This window comes from Mastigoproctus giganteus, chromosome 6 (genome assembly GCF_048544385.1).
Source record: "Mastigoproctus giganteus isolate SK-2022 chromosome 6, ASM4854438v1, whole genome shotgun sequence".
In the NCBI taxonomy this organism is placed as follows: domain Eukaryota; kingdom Metazoa; phylum Arthropoda; class Arachnida; order Uropygi; family Thelyphonidae; genus Mastigoproctus; species Mastigoproctus giganteus.
In genome coordinates this window covers 141,610,473-141,629,289 of record NC_143580.1, presented here as the reverse complement: position 1 = coordinate 141,629,289, position 18,817 = coordinate 141,610,473, and the positions used below count along the sequence as shown (strand labels likewise).

At 34.0% G+C, this 18,817-nt stretch overlaps 1 protein-coding gene across 1 annotated transcript in view; it reads left to right on the top strand.

Annotated features, from left to right (window-relative positions):
- LOC150084626 (UDP-GalNAc:beta-1,3-N-acetylgalactosaminyltransferase 2-like) overlaps window positions 1-18,817 on the top strand; it is a 185,834-nt gene that overhangs the window by 97,581 nt on the left and 69,436 nt on the right. The window contains exon 8 of the mRNA XM_090375365.1: window positions 11,267-11,450. Coding sequence (XP_090231491.1) covers window positions 11,267-11,450 — 184 coding nt within the window. The remainder of the gene's footprint in view (window positions 1-11,266; window positions 11,451-18,817) is intronic.

Below are 18,817 nucleotides of genomic sequence, written 5' to 3'. Positions count from 1 at the left end.
GGATATAAAAAATAAACAAAAATGTATAAAAAAGTAGATAAGAAAATAAACTAATTATTGCTTCCCTCTTCACTTAGATAACTATCCAGTTGACCTTTGAATTCCTCTAAACTGTCAACTATTTGCAGAGGTAACTTGATCCCGTAATCAACAACTTGCTGGCTAAAAGAAACACACCTGCAGTCCAGTCTGAAACCTCTTCCCTAGTAATTTGAAGATGAAAATTTTGCCTTCCATTTGTCTATCTCCTCTCAGTGCTTCATAGACCTCAAACATGTTCCTTCAAAGGTGCCTAATTGCCAAACTCTGTAACTCACATAATTGAAGACTGTCCTCATATGGTCAACCTTTTGCTAATTTTGCTATATGGGTTGCCCATCTTTGGACCCTTTCAAGAAGTTCAGTGTCTTTTTTTTTTTTTTTTTTTTTTTTTCGATAAAGCATCAACAGCAGACCATGAGCCTTCCTGGCCACTTGTCTGTACTGCTATGATATGGTGGAATTTCATATCAAACTCCCAGATCCTTTTCTTCCTCTACTATTTTTAATTCAGCCCCACCAAGTGTACAAGTTATTTTGGGGTTGCTATTCTCCAAGTGTAATACCTTGCATTTGACTGCATTAAAATGTGTTTGGCAGCCTGTTCAAATCTTGGAGGCAGCAATGATTAAGGATCATTATGACTTGGTACTGATCTTACCACTCTCCCACTATTTACATCATCACAAACTTTTGTCATTATGCACTCTATCCCCGTGTTGATGTTTGTGACAATCAGAAACAACGGTGGTCCAAGAATTGATCCTTGTGGGGAGGGTCGCACTTCTGATACAACTCTGCCTCCTGCCCTCCAGTCAGTCTTAGAATCTTGCCCATGATCCCAATGTGTTTAATTTATACAGTAACCTCTCATGAGGGATGAGGGGCTAAGTCAAATGCCTTGCTAAAATCCAAATAAACTGTATTGAAATTATTTGCTTTTTCCAGCAGATGAATAACTATGTCCTGCTAACCAGGTTAGTTAAACTTGGTTTTCCTAAATGTGTGTCCTTCAGAATGCCAAAGGTTGTGTCCTTCAGAATGCCATCTCTAGCTAAATGTCCCTGAATAGCTCTTTAATCATTGCCTCTAAGATTTTCCCAATTACTGAAGTTAGACTGACTGGTATGTAATTACTTACCTCACTATCAGAACTGCCTTTCTGTATTGGAGATATGTTGGCACTTCTCCAAATTATCTAAGGGAATCTCTCCTGAGCCTAATGATGCCCTCATAATTAACTTTAATAGTTCAATGCACTCTCTGCCCACCTCCATCAAAACTGCTGGGTTATGTACCATGAACTCCAGGTGCCTTACTTGCCTTTAGGCAAATTTTTTTTCTTAATAAACAGTTATCTCTAATTTTGAAATTGCTATTTTCATATATTTCATCCTCTCTTTATCTTGAAGGGCCTACACAAGGGTCTGATCTGATTTTTTTTTTTTTTTCTTCTTTGCATTCACATATATGAAAAACTCCTTGTTCCTGATCTTTACTCTCTCAGTCAGTGCCTTCTCATACTGAACCTTTGCCACCCTGACCTTTTTCTTACAGATCAACCTGTAGCCATTGTAGGCTTCAATACTTATCATCTCTGTAATTTTCCCATGCCACATTTTTGTGCTCTATTAGACTGGCCAGCTCTGTATTCATCCATCTCAGCATCCTCCTTTTGCTATGTTTTCTTAATAGTACATATGTATACTTGGCTTCTGTGACTATTGCTTTAATTGCATGTCTTTGTAATCCATTTGTTTGTATTCCAAAAAATAATAAATAAATAAAAATCTGTGTATCATGCTTGTAATGAAATGAATGTCCCTCACACAACTATGCAGAGCAGAGCATTTTTTACTCCACCTATTGTTAAAAATTGCCCGCATATTGTGTTGATCATTCCACAAAATTTATCACTTATTATATTTCATTATTTTGATGCACTTTAAAATGAAAATAAAATATACTCATATGTCTTTACTAAAAATAAATTCTTATGCCGTAATTAATTTGAATGCAGACAGAGGTTTATTGGTACTGAAAGCAAATGAACATAATAAAGTTTATATAGATTTTTTTGTTTTTCAATTTCTTATTCATTCCAGTGTGCTCCATTACGAAAAAAAAAAAGTTGAGAGACACTGATAGAGAAAACATCTTTCCCATCATACAAACTGCTGCACACAACAGTGGATAACAGAGTGCATCATTATCTTTTTTTTTTTTTTTTTTTTGAATAATATGTGATGGTAATGTCCATCTGTGATGAGGAATCTTTCTGAAGAAGTTAACAAACATAATGTTGAATATAGAAGAGTGAAAATCTGCATAACTGCATTAATTAAATGCGCTAGGAACTGTCCTATAGTGAATGTGTCTTGTATCCTATAGTGAATGTGTCAGAGGATATAGTCATTCTTCTTGGTTGAATTAACACTCATTAGTGTTAATAACTACAGCACTTGCTAATAAAATACCAAGATGTATATTTAAAGAACAATTGTAATCTTGAGCTTAAGCTTCAATATTTTTAAGATCTGTTTATGTATATAGATGAAGTAGAGATTAACTTACCCAGATTATTTCCTGAAGTTTTGTTAATTTTAGAAGACTTTGAAAGAAAGCATTCGCTTATGATCATTGATTGTATAGCCAAAAATGGAAACATGAAAATTAAATTTATTACAAAATTTAATCCCAATCAAGGTTAGACTGTTTAGACTGTAATGATCTGACAAACATTTCAACCATAAAACTTGTATAGTATTAGTATTAGCCATATGGTGCAAGGAAGTCCTAGTCTTCTCTTGTTAAGAGCCAAAACAAAAATTTAATTAATTAAAAATAAATACACAGTAATAGATAAATAATAAAATAAAATGAGATATCTGTTTGATTCCCTCCTCGTGTAGGTGTCCATCCTTTGAATTTCTTCAAGTTAGCGAAAATTCAAAACCTCAACCACCTATGGAGGTAACTTATTCCAGTAATTAAATTGTTGATTAAAAGAAAACTTCTTGCAATCCAGTCTAAATCTACAAAAAAATCCCACAATCCAGTCTAAATCTACAAAAAAATCCCACAATCCAGTCTAAATCTACTACAAACTAAATTATAGCCAGCCCTCTGCAGAACTAAAATCCAAACATACAAAATGTTAATTTTGAGTCAACCAGTGGTGAATGGGCAAAGCCAAAACTAATGCAAAATAAAATTACCAAATCAAACTACTGAAGAAAATAGTCAAACATAAATAAAATAAATGAAACAGTATCAATTAATATTGGTTAATATGACAGCTATTTTTATTTTATTTTATTTATTATTCAGTTTATTACATTTTTAATTTAAATTAAAAATTTTAATTTAAAACATGGTAATAAAAGAAAACATAAAGGGCGGGCTCAACCACATCTCCTTTCTTTTTCTATTTGAATGTATTATTTGAGAAGGGAGGCCAATAGTTGATTTGGTATGGCTGTTAAAAGGAATAGAGAAGGTTAAAATTTTGGAAACATCCATTCATTCAATTTTTTTATTTATTTATTTTTTTTATTATTATTATTATTTTATGACAGACTGACTCGATTTTAGTTAAGATGTTGGCCTTTTGCTAAATTATCACAAGCACACTTGCAAATAAATGCCATTCAGCAAAAAATTTTATTCCTTTATAAAATATTGACCCATATTCTTTTTGCTTAGAAATTCTAACATAACAAAATTGTTAATTGTAAACTCTTAACACAACAGAACAACAGTTTTGTTGTGTTATAAGTATAATATGTATTTCAATGGTCAGTGTATTAAAAATGCTTTGTATATATAATAAAAATTATATCATCAAGGATTTTGTCATTTTGTGGCTTTTAAGTTCTGTCACTTGGACTCTATTAGAGTTAAGAATTCCAGTTCTCACTTACCTGACTGGGCCTTATACATTCAGTCAGATTTTATCAGACATCAACCATGTGTCAGTAGTGTTAAAGTTCTTACAAGCAATTAATATATACACATGTATCTAAATTAGATAATTTATTTTTAAACTTATACTGCTTCTATTTATATATATATATATATATATATATAAAATAATTTGATGAGGCAACCTTTTTAAAGATTAATAGAATCTATTGTTTTTTGTATTTTAACTTTTTTCCTGGTGCAGTGTAACCACAGTCATTTTTGCACCAGTAAAAGCAAAATCAAATCAAATCAAACCAGTTCTCACTAATTTTATTTATTTATTTTTCCAGTTATTTAACTTGCAATTTTTATTACTAAAGGTGTGAAGTAGTTCTTTCAAACTGAAACCATTTCCAAAAATGAAATATTAAGTGTTGTAAAACTCAATTTCATTCAGTTATTTTGTAAATATGGCAGTAATATTTCTGTGGAGATTTTTATATGGAGTATTTTTTATTTTTATTTATTATTTTTTTTTGTTCCCAAAGCAAGTTTTTGAAGAGATAGCAAGAAATTACTTTTTCAAGAACCAGTGGCTAAATCAGAAGTTGTATTCAGATTTCACTATCTGGACGATTTAATTAATTAAGACAATCAACAAGCTGACTTCAAGAAGTATTATTGCAAAAATTGATAGCAAAGAATTTTGCAGACAGTTATTTTTAAGCAGTTAAATGATGATTTACTGTTAAAAAAATAATTTTTAACAGTAAAAATTATACTACTTATGTTGTTAAGCACCTCATGTGACTACTCAAGGTTAACATTACATATAATCATGGTGCCTCCTTAGCCAGGTGGGAAGGAGCAGCACACGCTTCTTGATTAGACTGGGGTTCGAGCCCGTCACCACCAAATACGGAGGGTGCGGAAAGGTCAGGGAATGACCACCGCATATCCCGGAGCAATATGGCCTTAGTTGCTAATGCTCCTAAAAACCAAATAACAACAACAACATATAATCATAATATAAGTTGTCATTATTCAAATAATAAAATAAAGCATTTTTTCATTATAACATATTATAACAACATATAATCATAATATAAGTTGTCATTATTCAAATAATAAAATAAAGCATTTTTTCATTATAACATATACCCACAATCTCCTTACTTGTGGCCCACAACCGTTCGACCGCAGCTACCCTAATTAAATGATAATTATATTATTATTGTTGCTTCGTGAATTTTTTTGTCTCTGCACACCAGTGCCCTGGTGTTAGATTGACAAGAAAATAAAGAAAACAGTAAAAACAACTGTGGTTTTAAAAAACAAAATTGTTCTGAATATATACACTCAGTGATCACTAAATTATGACCATTCCAACCATAAGACTATGCCATATAGCCTTCAGTATAAAAACCCGAACAGCTTTGTACACTAGAGCAGTTATAATTTACACCAGGTCATGCAAATCAAAGTGATAAAATATCAGTTATGGGACGTAGTAAAGATATTCAGGAGTTTCAAAAGGGTATGGTTGTTGGTAGCTTATCTGTCGAGTGCTTCCATTTCAGAAACAACATTTCTTGTCAGTTGCCATGGTTGTTAAGGTGTACAAAGAATTAGCATTAGTAGAGGCATACGATGCAAGAAAGCAAGCCATAAAAAAAAAAAAAAAAAAAAAAAAAAAACCTCTCCCATTTCACCCTTCCATTCATTTCAAATGACTGTCCAGCTCAGCCTTAAATTTATTTAGGCTATTAGCTTCCACAACAAAAGATGGAAGCCTGTTCCACCAATCAACTACCCGCTGCCTAAAGGCAAATTTCTGCACATCTATTCTACAACTATCTTTCCTCAATTTGAAACTGTGACCCCTCATGTTCTTAGTTTGAGCAAGAGGAAGCATCCCATCAGCATTCACCTTGCTCAACCGATTCAAGACCTTATACACCTCAATCAGATTGCCTCACAGGTGCCTACTGTCCAGGCACTGCAATTTGCAGAACTTAATCCTTTCTTGGTAAGAGCACTCCTTTGTGACAAGACTCCATGACCTGCCCTTGGCAGCCCATCTGCACTGCTCAGCAAACTTCATATTTGACTGCACAATTACCCCCAGGTCTTTTTCATTTTCCACTTCCCTGAGTGTAGTACCACACAGTTGGTACATTTCTCTTTGGTTATTGCTACCCATATGCAGTACTTTTCATTGGTCAATGTTAAACTTCAGTTGCCTCTTCTCAGCCCATTTTCCCAACTTATCTAGACCCAGTTGTAGTCGCATATTGTCTTTACTGTCGTTAACAACCCTGCCAATCTTTGTATCATCTGCAAACTTGGACATTAAACCTGATATACCTTCATCAATATCATTGATAAATATATTAAACAACAATTGACCCAACACCGAACCCTGGGGAACCTCACTGATAAAATTTGTCACAGAAGATTAGCGTCCATTGATTACCACTCTCTGTCTTCTCCCACTAAACCATCCCTTTATCCATTCTAGCAACTTACCCTTAATGCAACACCTCTCCAATTTGTACAGCAGTCTTCCATGTGCAACAGTATCAAAGGTTTTCCTGAAATCCAAGTATATGATATCAAAATTATTTTTGGCATTCAGTTCCTTTGTGACCACATCATAGTATCCAATCAAATTGGTCAGACAAGACCTCCCTTTAACAAACCCATGCTGTGTCTTAACTATTACTGCAGTCTTGTCTAGATGATCCTCCAGTGCTTCTTTAACCAGTGATTCCATTATTTCTCCAGAACACAAGTTAAACTAACAGGTCTGTAGTTACTTGTGTCACCTTTTGAACCCCCTTAGTGAATTGATGATAAATGCCACACCCCCACTTCATGAGGACCTCCCCTGAGTCCAAGGAAGCTCCCATAATTATGGCTAAAGGTTTTCTTACTTCCTTTTCCGCCTCCTTTAATATAACTAGATAGATCCCATCCACCCCAGGTGTCTTCCTCATGTTTAACTTCAACAATTTCTCCTCCACTTTGCTCTCAGTAATTACAAAATCACGTAGGTCCCTGTTAGCATTTGATAAACTTCTGGCACTCCCCTTATTGAATAACTCCTCATGTGTGAATGTAGATGCAAAATAGTCATTCAGTTTATCAGCTACCTGAGCATGATCATCAATAGTCAAACCATCTATGTTAAGTGGTCCAATCTGAATCATCCCTTTCCTTCTAGAGTTTATGTAAGTAAAGAACACTTCGCTGTTTTTCATTGCATCCTTTGCCAAAGATTTCTCGTAACCTCCTTTGTTACTTGATTACAGATTGACTTATATCTGCTGTAGGCTTCTGTGTCATCTGATAATTTATATGCATCCCATACATTTTTCTTCTCTGCCACGAGCCTCATTAATTCATCTGACATCCATTTAGGCCTAAACCTTGAACAGTATTTCTTAGTTGGTATAAAAAGCCTAGTAGCTTCCAAGATTAATTCTTTGAATACTTCCCATTTTGAATTTGCTATTGGTAATATCATCAGTTGGTTCCACCGTATAGAATTTAAATCCTGTCTCAGACTATCATAGTGACCTTTACGAAAGCAAAAACCCTTCCCTTTACCCTTGATGGTAGTTACCTCTTTCAGTAAATCCCACTTCAGCACACTGTGATCACTGACATCTAGTGGTTCCTTTATCTGCAGATTCTTGATGCATGAAGAATCACTTCTGATCATCAGATCAAGAATATTAGCCCCTCTAGTTGCCTCCTGAACATACTGCTGTAGAAAACAATCATCCAATAAATCCACAAAAGCCTTGCTAGTTTGTGAGTGACCAACCCACAAATTCCAGTCAATCTCTGGGAAGTTAAAATCCCTCATTATAAGACACTCTGATTTACTGGCCCGCTCTATTTCTCTGCACAATTGCTCATTAGACTCATCAGATTCATTTGGCCTATAACACACACCTACTCTCATTTTTCCTTTACCAGTGCTTATGTTACAACGAACAGACTCAACATTGCATTGCCCACCAACATCAGTTGGATGCACTTCCTTAGATTGTATGTGTTTCTTAACTAACAGCATAACCTCTCCACCCTTTCTGTCTTTGCCCTGTCTATCCTTTCTGTACACATTGTACTCCCCAAATTCCAGTTCTGCACTGCTTATGTCTGTATGTCATCATGTCTCTGATATCCCAACAATATCTGCCTTTGATGTCTTGACTAGCACTTCAAGCTCATCGAATTTATTAACTATACTCCTAGCATTGGTGTATATGCAAGTACAGCTAGGCCTCGCATAACATGAGTTCGATTAACACGATATTCAGTTAACGCTGTTCGAAAAATGATACCACTTTTCACTTTACATGATGCAAATTTCCAGTTAATGCGATCTTTTTTTTTTTTTTTTTAATGCGATAGTTGAAAAAGATTTGAATCACGCGTTAAGCTTACTGCGAGTCGTACTGTCAATAAACAAACATTTACCTGCTGCCTGCCTCAGTGTGTTCCATCAACCACTGGAAGAAGACGTGTTTGTCTCCCGCTAATAAAGTCAATGCAGACTTGCATTTAAAAATTCAAATTTTGAAATGAGCCAGATGAAAATGTTACCGTGAAGGAGAAAACGGTAAAAGAACTAGATGAAATCTTTCATATCGCAGAGAACCATAAACAAAAGGTTTGAGGGTCTCTGCATTATGTATTTTGCCAGGGCCCAGAGAAGATTGTTGTCCACTATCAGAAATTGATTGATGAAAAGAGAAAGTCAACACTGTTCAAATATTTCCGCAACAGTAATTTCTTCATTGTGTATTTTATGTCAGAGGTTTCCAAAGTTTCTTGGTTCGCGGCGCCTTTAATGTCTCAGTAATTTTTTCAATACACACCCAAACCAAAAGAAATACCTAACAGGTTCGTTTAGTAGTTAGGTCCAAACAACTTAATAAGAAATGCTGAAACTGTGAACTACCTCGAGCTAGTAGTTCGCACGGTGTCCGACAGATGTCGAATATCGCTGTTTCCCTCGAAAATTTAAAATATTGCGCGGCGCACAGTTTAAGAACCGCTGTTTTATGCAATAAACATTTAATTCCATAATTATTTTCATTATCTTTTACATTATATACAGTTAAAAAGTTATTTAAAAGGTATTTTTAAAATTCTTTATGGACATTCCAGAAGGTCAAGGACCAATTATAATTTTTCCTATTGGTTATTATATTCGATTAACGCATTTCCGTTTTGCGCGATGTGCTCGCAGGACAAATTAATTGTGTTAATCGAGGCCCACTTGTATACATGCACCTGTTTCTACTCTTAGTTAACACAGCCCATGTATTTACTTGTTCCACTATGACTCCCAGCAGTCCTGGAAATCCCCATTACCTTGCTTTCCAGGCTGCTGCTCAATTGCATTTCAATAGAAGTAGTGCAAGAATCACTTTTACCTCTGCCAGAAGCTACTGTTTATCTATGGGTCGGTGTATCCTCCCCAAGCTAGCAGTTTTCCAACCCATCTAAATCTGCTTCGATAGCATCAGCAAATACTCTCTTGTTAACAAGCACAGACCAGGCTGAAAAAAATTCTACCCATTGAGCCTTGCACGATCTCTCCAGGGCCAAATTGATCGACAAGGCTCTCATCATATACTCACTCCTATCGTGTCTGGGCAGAATTGCAGACACTTTCAAATTCAACCCTAACTCGCCGCTTGTTTTCAGCATTGACTTGTACTTGTTAAGTAATTCCGCTGGTCTCCTACTCTTAATATCATTAGTGCCAACGTGTACAACAATATCACCCTTTGTGCCCTTAAAAGATGATATCTGCTCTACAACGTCATCAACCTTTGCCCCTGGCAGACATACATTGATCCTGTTCCATCTATCCTTTTTGCACAATATGTTCCCTGTTTCCCTGACAATAGGGTCACCTACAACAACTAGTTCCTTTGGGACCAGTGCATTCTGCCTTGGGGTTTGCCGCTATGTTGCTTGATGTTCAAGTGCAAGCTCTGGCATTGATGTGGGCAGCTGAGAGCTTGATGGGCCCCTCAATTTAAATCCTTCGAGGGCATCCACCTCTCATAGAAGCTCATAACAGTGCTGATTTGGTGCCTGATTTCCTCGCACTCCCTACATCGCGCGCGCACACACAAAGACATTCCCCATGGCAATATCATATCCCGTTCCTGATTGCTCCACAAACATGAAACAAGCAGTGCATTTCAATGGACTGTGATTCTGAGGACAACTGCCCCCCTCAGTTCTCCCCTGAACCACAGAACTTCCATTAGTTTGAGCCTTTTGCTTTGCTGCTCTGGTCTGAGTCATGACTTCTATTCAAGTTCAATAAAATTCCAATACAAAATATAACCCTAAACATATATTCCAATGCAATTATAACACTATATATATATGTATTTCGGTATCGAATGTTATCTCCGAATTACATTATATGACTTTCTTATCCCCTGTCAACTTATATGTATTAATTTATGATGTTACATTTGTAAAAACTAGTTTGCTATGTTTATTTAGTTAAAGTACAGTTCAGTTGACAATGAAATTTAATAAGATTCATAAATTTTACTGATTAATTGATACTACTATACTCTCTATCTAGTTTTCCTTTAGACCTTACGCTATCTAGTTTTCCGTTATCTAATTCGGTGCACACGTACCGTATATCGATGGTAGCAAGTTACGAATGGTTAATCTACAGACACGAGGTATTATTTAAGAAAATAATTTAATCTAACAATTAAGTCAATAAAGTGGCTAAGTATAATTAAAAACTGCATTTGCGGGATTGATTGATTTTGATTTTATTGGCATTTGCAGGAGCTGCAAAACCTGTTCAACACATGGATTTGATACCCTTACTGATACTAAGTAATAATCTCTATCTAAATTCAAATTAAACTAAAGTATTGTTATTAGGAATATAAAGCAACTCTAAAAAATAAATTAATATGCCAATTTAAGCCAATAAAAAAGCAAAACTTCTCTATTTGCTGGAGCCCGTAAAAACTTCGCCTGTTCACTTGTACTCTCGCACCCACTAGTCTAGAATCATCGCCAGTAGTTACCTTCTATGGGAGCATTGTGAATACATTGTGATTCTCAGATATAAAGTGTAGTTGAAGTACTTAAAGTTATGAATAAAACCTTTTTACAGATTGTACAGAGAAGAATCATATTATTAATTATATCAAAGAAATACATGTTTTGAATACATACTAAAAATATATTGTGATTCTCAGATATACACTGTTGTAGAAGTATTTAAATTTATAATGAAAACCTTTTACAGATCTAATGGAATTGCATGAACTTTTCAATGGAAAAGATTCTGCTGTAGAAACCTGGAGGAATTCTTTCCATTCTTCTGATGAACTATTACATAAGGAAATGCGAAAATGGAATGACATAATTTTAGTAGATGTTATAGATGTATACAGACACCTTCCTCTGAAGATACTGAAATTCTTCACCTGGTGAGTATAATGATTTTTATAAATTAATTTTAATTCAAGCCCCTAATCTATCTCTGGAATTTAGGATGCAGAACTTTTAATAGAATCATATCAGCAAGTAGAAATGAATATGGCCTGAATGGTTCTAGAAAACATTACACTGTTTAAATAACAACTGCATACAGCGTAGAGAAGATAGCAAGTGGAAATTAGTGATCTCAGTTCTGATATCAGTAATGTGTTTATAATCCCTACTTACTTTTTTTTACAGGGCCTCAACTATCAGTTTCCTCGATCAAGGCCTTGAATGGGTTCAGCACGCTGAATTCTGATGGGATCCTTCCACTTGTTCAGATTATGAACCTAAGGGGGCATAAATTCAAATTAAGAAAGGACAGATGTAGAATAGATGTGCGGAAATTTGCCTTTAGCCAGCGGGTGGTTAATTGCTGGAACAAACTTCCATCTGTCGTTGTGGAAGTTGATAGGTTGAATAAATTTAAGGAGGAACTGGACAGGCATTTGGAGGGAATGGTGTGATTTTTTTTTTTTTTTGGCTGATGCTGCATAAGCTCATACATTTGCTTTCTTGCATCACATGCCACTACTACTTCTACCATGCTGTGATATTCCTTATCATTGATTTAATCTGGAATTGCGTTTTTTCCCCCTCTCCTTTAGTTTAAATTCCATAATGTTGCATTTGTTTACTGTGATACTTCTGTATCGCTCTCACAGCATGACAAATATTGCACTTTCTAGCAATGTTTTTTTGCTAATTGAGTAGTGTCGTGTAAGTTTTCTTGGTGATTTCAATATCCAGAAGTGCAGCTGACTTAATTTTCCAATTGTATGGACCTAGATGCTGTGGAATTTACTATGACTAATGACCATATATAAATTATTGCTGTAGTATTATTAGTATTAGCCATATAGTGCTAAAAAGTTACAGGCTTTTGCTGCACCTGTCAAAAAATAAATAATAAATATAAAATGAAAAATAATAAAATAATAAAAATAAAATAAAAAGAACAATAATCAGTAATAATAACAAAAGAATATAATAAAAAATAATAAAAATATAAAAGATGTAGAAACTAAAATAAGAAATAAAAGGTACATATGAATATAGACTAATTATGTGCTTTCCTCTTCACTAGATATCTATTTGACCTTTGCGTTACTTCAAACTATCCATGGTTCTAGTAATCCAACTTGCTGGCTAAAAGGAAACATTCTGCAATCTAGTCTAAATCTCTTCCCCTAAACAGAAAAAATTTCACCTTCATTCATTTTACTATCCCATCTCAGAACCTTGTAGACTTCAATTAGGTCCCTCTATCTAAGGGCCTGGTTGCCACACTCCACAGCTGACACATTTGAAGTCTTTCCTCCTATGAACATATGTTATGTATCATAACAACAGAACCCCTTCTTTCTCTACTGTTTTTAATTCAGCCTCCATCAAGTATATAAGTTATTTTTGGGTAGCTGTTCCCCAAGTGTAAGACTTTGCATTTTGCTGCATTAAAACATAGCTGCTACTTTTCTGACCAATCTTGAAGCATGATCAAATCATCCTGAATTGCTGCTCAGCACTGATCATTTAACAACTCTCCCAGTCTTTACACTGCAAATTTTGACATCACACCCTCTATCCTTTCGTTAGTGTTGTGTATGCAAATCGGAAATTACAGCGATCCAAGGGTCAATCCATGGGGTCAGTACATCAATCTGAAGAGTATCTATCAATCCCAAACCTCTGCCTTCTGCCTTGCAGCAGCCCTGCAATCCATCTTAATTCCAAAAAAAGTAAAACATAATCCCACTGCTTTCTACTGTATTTGACTCAGTTCATCTCATAGGGGATTGAGTTAAATGCCTTGCTAAAATCCAAATAACCAATGTCAGAATTGTTCCTTACATCCAGCTCATAAGTAACTGTGTTAAAATAGCTTACATATTATATAAATAGCTTAATGGTCTTCCCTTAACAAAACCATGCTTCTCCGAGCTATAACTGAAGTCTTGTCTAGATGATCCTTCAGTGCTTCTTTAACCAGTGCCTCCATTAATTTCCCCGGAACAGAAGTTAAACTAACAGATCTATAATTACTTGTGTCGCCCTTTGATCCTCCTTTGTGGATTGGTGGTCACATTTGCACATCTCCAGTCCATGGTACCTCCCCTGAGTCCAGGGAAGCTCTCATAATTATGGTTAAGGGTTTGCTTACTTCCTTTGCTGCCTCCTTTAATATAACTGGATAGATTCCATCCTCTGCAGGTGCCTTTCTTATGTTATCTTCAACAATTTCTCCTCCACTTTACTCTCAGTTATTACAAAATCATCTAGCTCAGTTTAATTCACCTCTGGCATTCCCTTCCCTGAATAACTCCTCATGTGTGAATGTAGATGCAAAATACTCATTTAGATTGTTACCACCTGAGCAGGATCATCAACAGTTGAATCATCAATATCCAGTGGACCAATCTGATTCATCCCTTTCCTTCTAGAGTTTACATAGGTAAAGAACTTTTTGCTGTTTTTCTTTGCATCCTTTGCCAAAGGTTTCTTATAATCTGCCTTTGTGTGCCTAATCTCCTTTGTGACTTAGTTACAGACCAGCTTATATCTATCATAGGCTTCCATGTCATCTATTAATTTATATGTATCCCATGCATTTTTCTTCTCTGCCACATGTCTCCTTAGTTCATCTGACATCCATTTAGGCTTAAATCTTGAACAATATTTCTTAGTTGGTATGTAAAGCCTAGTAGCTTCTAAGATTAATTCTTTGAATGCTTCTCATTTTGAATTTGCTGTTGGTAACATCATCAGTTAGTCCTACTGTATAGAATTTAAATACTGTCTCAGACCTCCGTAGTCGCCGTTACGAAAGCAATTACCGGATATATGCATCTACTCCAGGAGCCTTATTTGCCTTTAGGCTTGAAAGTTTTTCTAGTAAAAATCATTTGTAATTTTTAAATTACAGACACTCCTGACTTATGTAAATTCGACTTTACGTAAGTTTTTGCCAACCAGTACAAACTGAAAAAAAAAAAAAATAATAATAATAAAATAAAAAAAAAAAAATATATATATATATATATATATATATATATATATATACACACAGTAAGACCCCCATATCCACGGGGGATACGTTCCAAGACCTACCATGGATGGCTGAAACCGTGAATATAAGCAAACACCTGCTGACTCCATATGTAATGTGATTTTCTTGTACATACGTACATATAATAAAGTTTAATTGATAAATTAAGCACATAGTAAGACATTACCAACATTAAATATGGTAATAATAAAGTACAGCAGACTATCAATTTACCGGGAAGCAAATTAACCAGGACACTTCAAGACTCCAAATTAAAAAAAAACAAAAAAAAAAAAAAAAAACAGCAATCATAAAATTCAAGTAATAACTAGAATAGGTATAAACAGATATTTTCAAGTCTTAAATAAGCGACAAGAACTGGCTTTATAAGTAATCATTGGGAGTTTAGTGTACCTATTATCTTGCAACACCTGCTGTCTTGACACCTATCACTCAAAACAAAAAAGAAAAAGGAGAGACCAAATGTTTAGTTTGATTTAGTGCGTTGCGTTGATTGTTGTGTTCCATCACACCGCAAAAGAACAAATTTTGTTTCGTTATTTATGTCAGTTATGTCGGAATTTTTTTTTTTTCATCGTAACTATTTTATTATTTTTTTTGTTTAGAAATCTCAAAAACGATGGGCAAACGTGGGAGTTGTGCTTTCAAATTAAACAAAAACTTTAAATTATTCAAAAGTTCGAAAACGACACATCCATTAAATCTCTAAAGAAATTTCATGTAGAAATTTCATGTAGCCGGTCAGCTATTCGATCTGGCTGGAGAATACACTACACTTTCATCATTATCATATATTCCATTATAGCTAGGGTGTCAAACTGGCGGCCTGCGACAAAACTTTGTGTTGGTGACTAAACCATATGCGACATTTTAAAAAATAAAGGGAAGCTATTTGATTTAAAATCGACATTATAAAAAATAAAGGGAAGCATCGTGTTGGACAGGTGAGTAGTACATGTTAAGTTTTATATGGAAATGTATTTTGCATCCCTTAGGAAGAAATGGAGGTATTGTGAAAATATTAATGTGAACCCAATAACACATTATTATATATATATATATATATATATTTTTTTTTTGGTAATTTGTTCCAGAACTTCAGAAGTTGAAATTTCATGTAGCCGGCCAGCTATTCGGTCTGGCTGGAGAATGCACTACACTTTCATCATTATCATATATTCCATTATAGCTAAGGTGTCAAACTGGCGGCCTGCGATGAAACTTTTGTGGCCCGCGATGCCCAAAAATAAAATGTTAAAGTAAACAATTAAAAAGTACCTATTTATAATTCTAGAATATGAGGATTAAAAAAACTCTGTAATAAATATAAAAATAATCATTTTAATTGATAATAATTAAAAAAAAAGACTAGATCGATGGAGCCTTGATTAGAAAGAACTAAAAATATAAATAGTAATTTCAGATGAATGAAAATTGAAATTATTATCTTTAAATAACATGGTAACTTTTTAGTTTATTTCTTTAAAAATAAAAGAGTTACATTTTATTTTTTTAAATATTTTTTTAAATGGAGAAATCTTAATCTAAATTTCTTTTACATTTAAACTAATATTACAATATTGCAAATGCAGCGTTTTTTATAATTTTATTGAAAATATACTTCATTCGTACTAGTTTCTTTGTCGGGATCTGTTGTGTTGTGTGCGTTGTGTTTGCTATCTATAATTTAACAGATACCTAAGTAATCGTTTTTTTAATTTTATAATTTTAATTTCGACTATAGAATTTATATAGAAAATGTCGCTTTCAACACCAGTCAAGACAAGAAAAATTGATAACGAGGGAAGAAAATTACAAGAAAAGTGGGAGCTGAACTATTTTTGTATGGAAGTGAACAGTAAAATGACATGCTTAATTTATAAGGAAAATAAGGAATACAACATTAAGCTGCATTATAACTCTAATCATAAGGAACAATATTCGGGCTTCGAAGGAAAAATAAGAGAAGAAAAATTAAAAACAACGAAGAAAACACTTCATAGTCAACAACAAGTATTTACAAAATTCATGAAAACTAATGAATCAATAGTAAGAACAAGTTACGAAATAAGCTATTTGTTAGCAAAACGTTCAAAATCGTTCGTGGATGGTTCGTTAATTAAAGAATGTATGATAAAAGCAGCTGAAATCGTCTGTCCTGAAAAAGTGCAATCATTTCGTGATATTTCATTATCAAGAAATACAGTGATAGAGAGAATTAGTGAAATGGCAGATAACATCAGTTCACAACTACAGGATATATCTACAGAAGTCTTGTTCTTTTCAATTGCAATTGATGAAAGTTCAGATATATGAGATGTTGCTCAATTTGCTGTATGTTTTTCTTGGTTGCGATAATAGCATGAGGATCACCGAAGAATTGTTGGAAGTTATCCCTCTTCTTGGGACTACGACTGGCGAAGATATTTTTGCTGCTATGTGGAGCATTTTAGAAAAGTGTAAGCTTCTACTTGACAGACTTGTGTCTGTAACAACCGACGGTGCTAAATCAATGACAGGTGAAAATCGAGGATTTGTGTCAAAATTGATTAGAAAATTACAAACTGAGTACCCAGATAAACCAAAAACCATGGCTGTCCACTGCCTTATTCATCAACAAGTTCTGTGTTTAAAAATATTAAAAATGGACGATGTACAAATGTGTATTGAAAACAGGAACAAAAACAATCAACTTTATTCGAGCGAGAGCACTCAACCATCAGCAATTTACTTCTCTTCTTAAAGATTTAGAATCTGAGTTCGACGATCTTCCTTATTATACAGAAGTTCGATGGTTATCATGCCACAAAGTTTTAAAGAGATTTTATATGCTTTTGGAGGAAATAACAGTTTTTCTTGAAATGAAAAATGAAAATGTATCAGTTATAAAAAATCCTTTGTGGATTAAGGATTTGGCATTTTTAATTGATATTACAAGCCACCTCAATAATCTTAACATTTCATTGCAAGGTAAAAATAAGTTAATAATGAACATGTACGACGCAATAGCAAGTTTTGTACAAAAACTAACGTTGTTTAAAAATCATTTAAAAAAAGATGTTTTGACCCATTTTCCTACTTGTGAACAGTTAAAAACACAAAATCAAAATTGCTCTTTCTCACAATATTGTGACAAAATTGAGGAAATCAAAAACGAATTCGATAAGCGTTTTAATGATTTTAAAGAGTTAGAAGATATGTTTTCTCTTTTGTTGGACCCTTTTCCTTTGAAATCGAAAAAGCTCCCGCTTTGATTCAACTGGAATTAATTGATTTCCAAAATGATTCATTTTTGAAAGACAAATGTCGAGAAGTAAGAATTCCAAAAATATATTCTTACTTAGGTGAAAAATACCCGGAAATTAAAAAGTTTGCTGCGCAAATTATGTGCTACTTTGGGAGTACATACTTATGCAGCAATTATTTTCATGTATGAAATTAAATAAAACGGTGTATCGATCGAAATTGACAGATAAACATCTTTCCAACATACTGAAAATTGTATGTTCCCGGTCTTTGACTCCTGATGTTGAAAAACTAGTAGGGGGTAAACGCTGGCTGGTTTCCGGGAAAACAAATTAATTATTTTCGTAAATATATTGAATATTTAATTTTTAAATAAAAATAATAATATAACAATTATATATACTAAAATCAAAGGAGTGCAAGGTAGCCAAAGTAACATTTCGTAAATTGTTGTAGCAATTTCTGAAACGTTTCCTAATAAATTGTAACTAATAGAGATGTGTTACTTTGGCTGTCTTGCGCTCCTTTGGTTACCAGTTCATCAACAGCCACTTTACTCCCATTTCTTCACTATACATACTAAATTCTAAATTACTTGTATTCTGTAGATCTGAATAAAAATTTAAATGTTAATTACATATGAGTTTTAATTATCCTGAGTCAGTATATATTTAAGAAAATTTTATGCAGCCCGTGAAAATCATAACATCACACAAAATGGCCCATGACAGAAATGAGTTTGACACACCTGCATTATAGGAATCAAGTTTGAACGCCTCTGTGATATATTTTAAGTACATTTCTGGAGGTCATGACCATAAAACAATAAAAAAAAAAAAAATTTGCATTTCAGGTTTATTGGGCTTTTCTGTTAGTGCAATCTATTATAAATGGGTAGTAAACTCGATCGTATTGCATTTGCGATAATACCAATAACTGGAATTGTGTGGGTTTTTATGTAATTATTGTGAAATGTTTTTCACCTTCACTGAAATCTTGAAT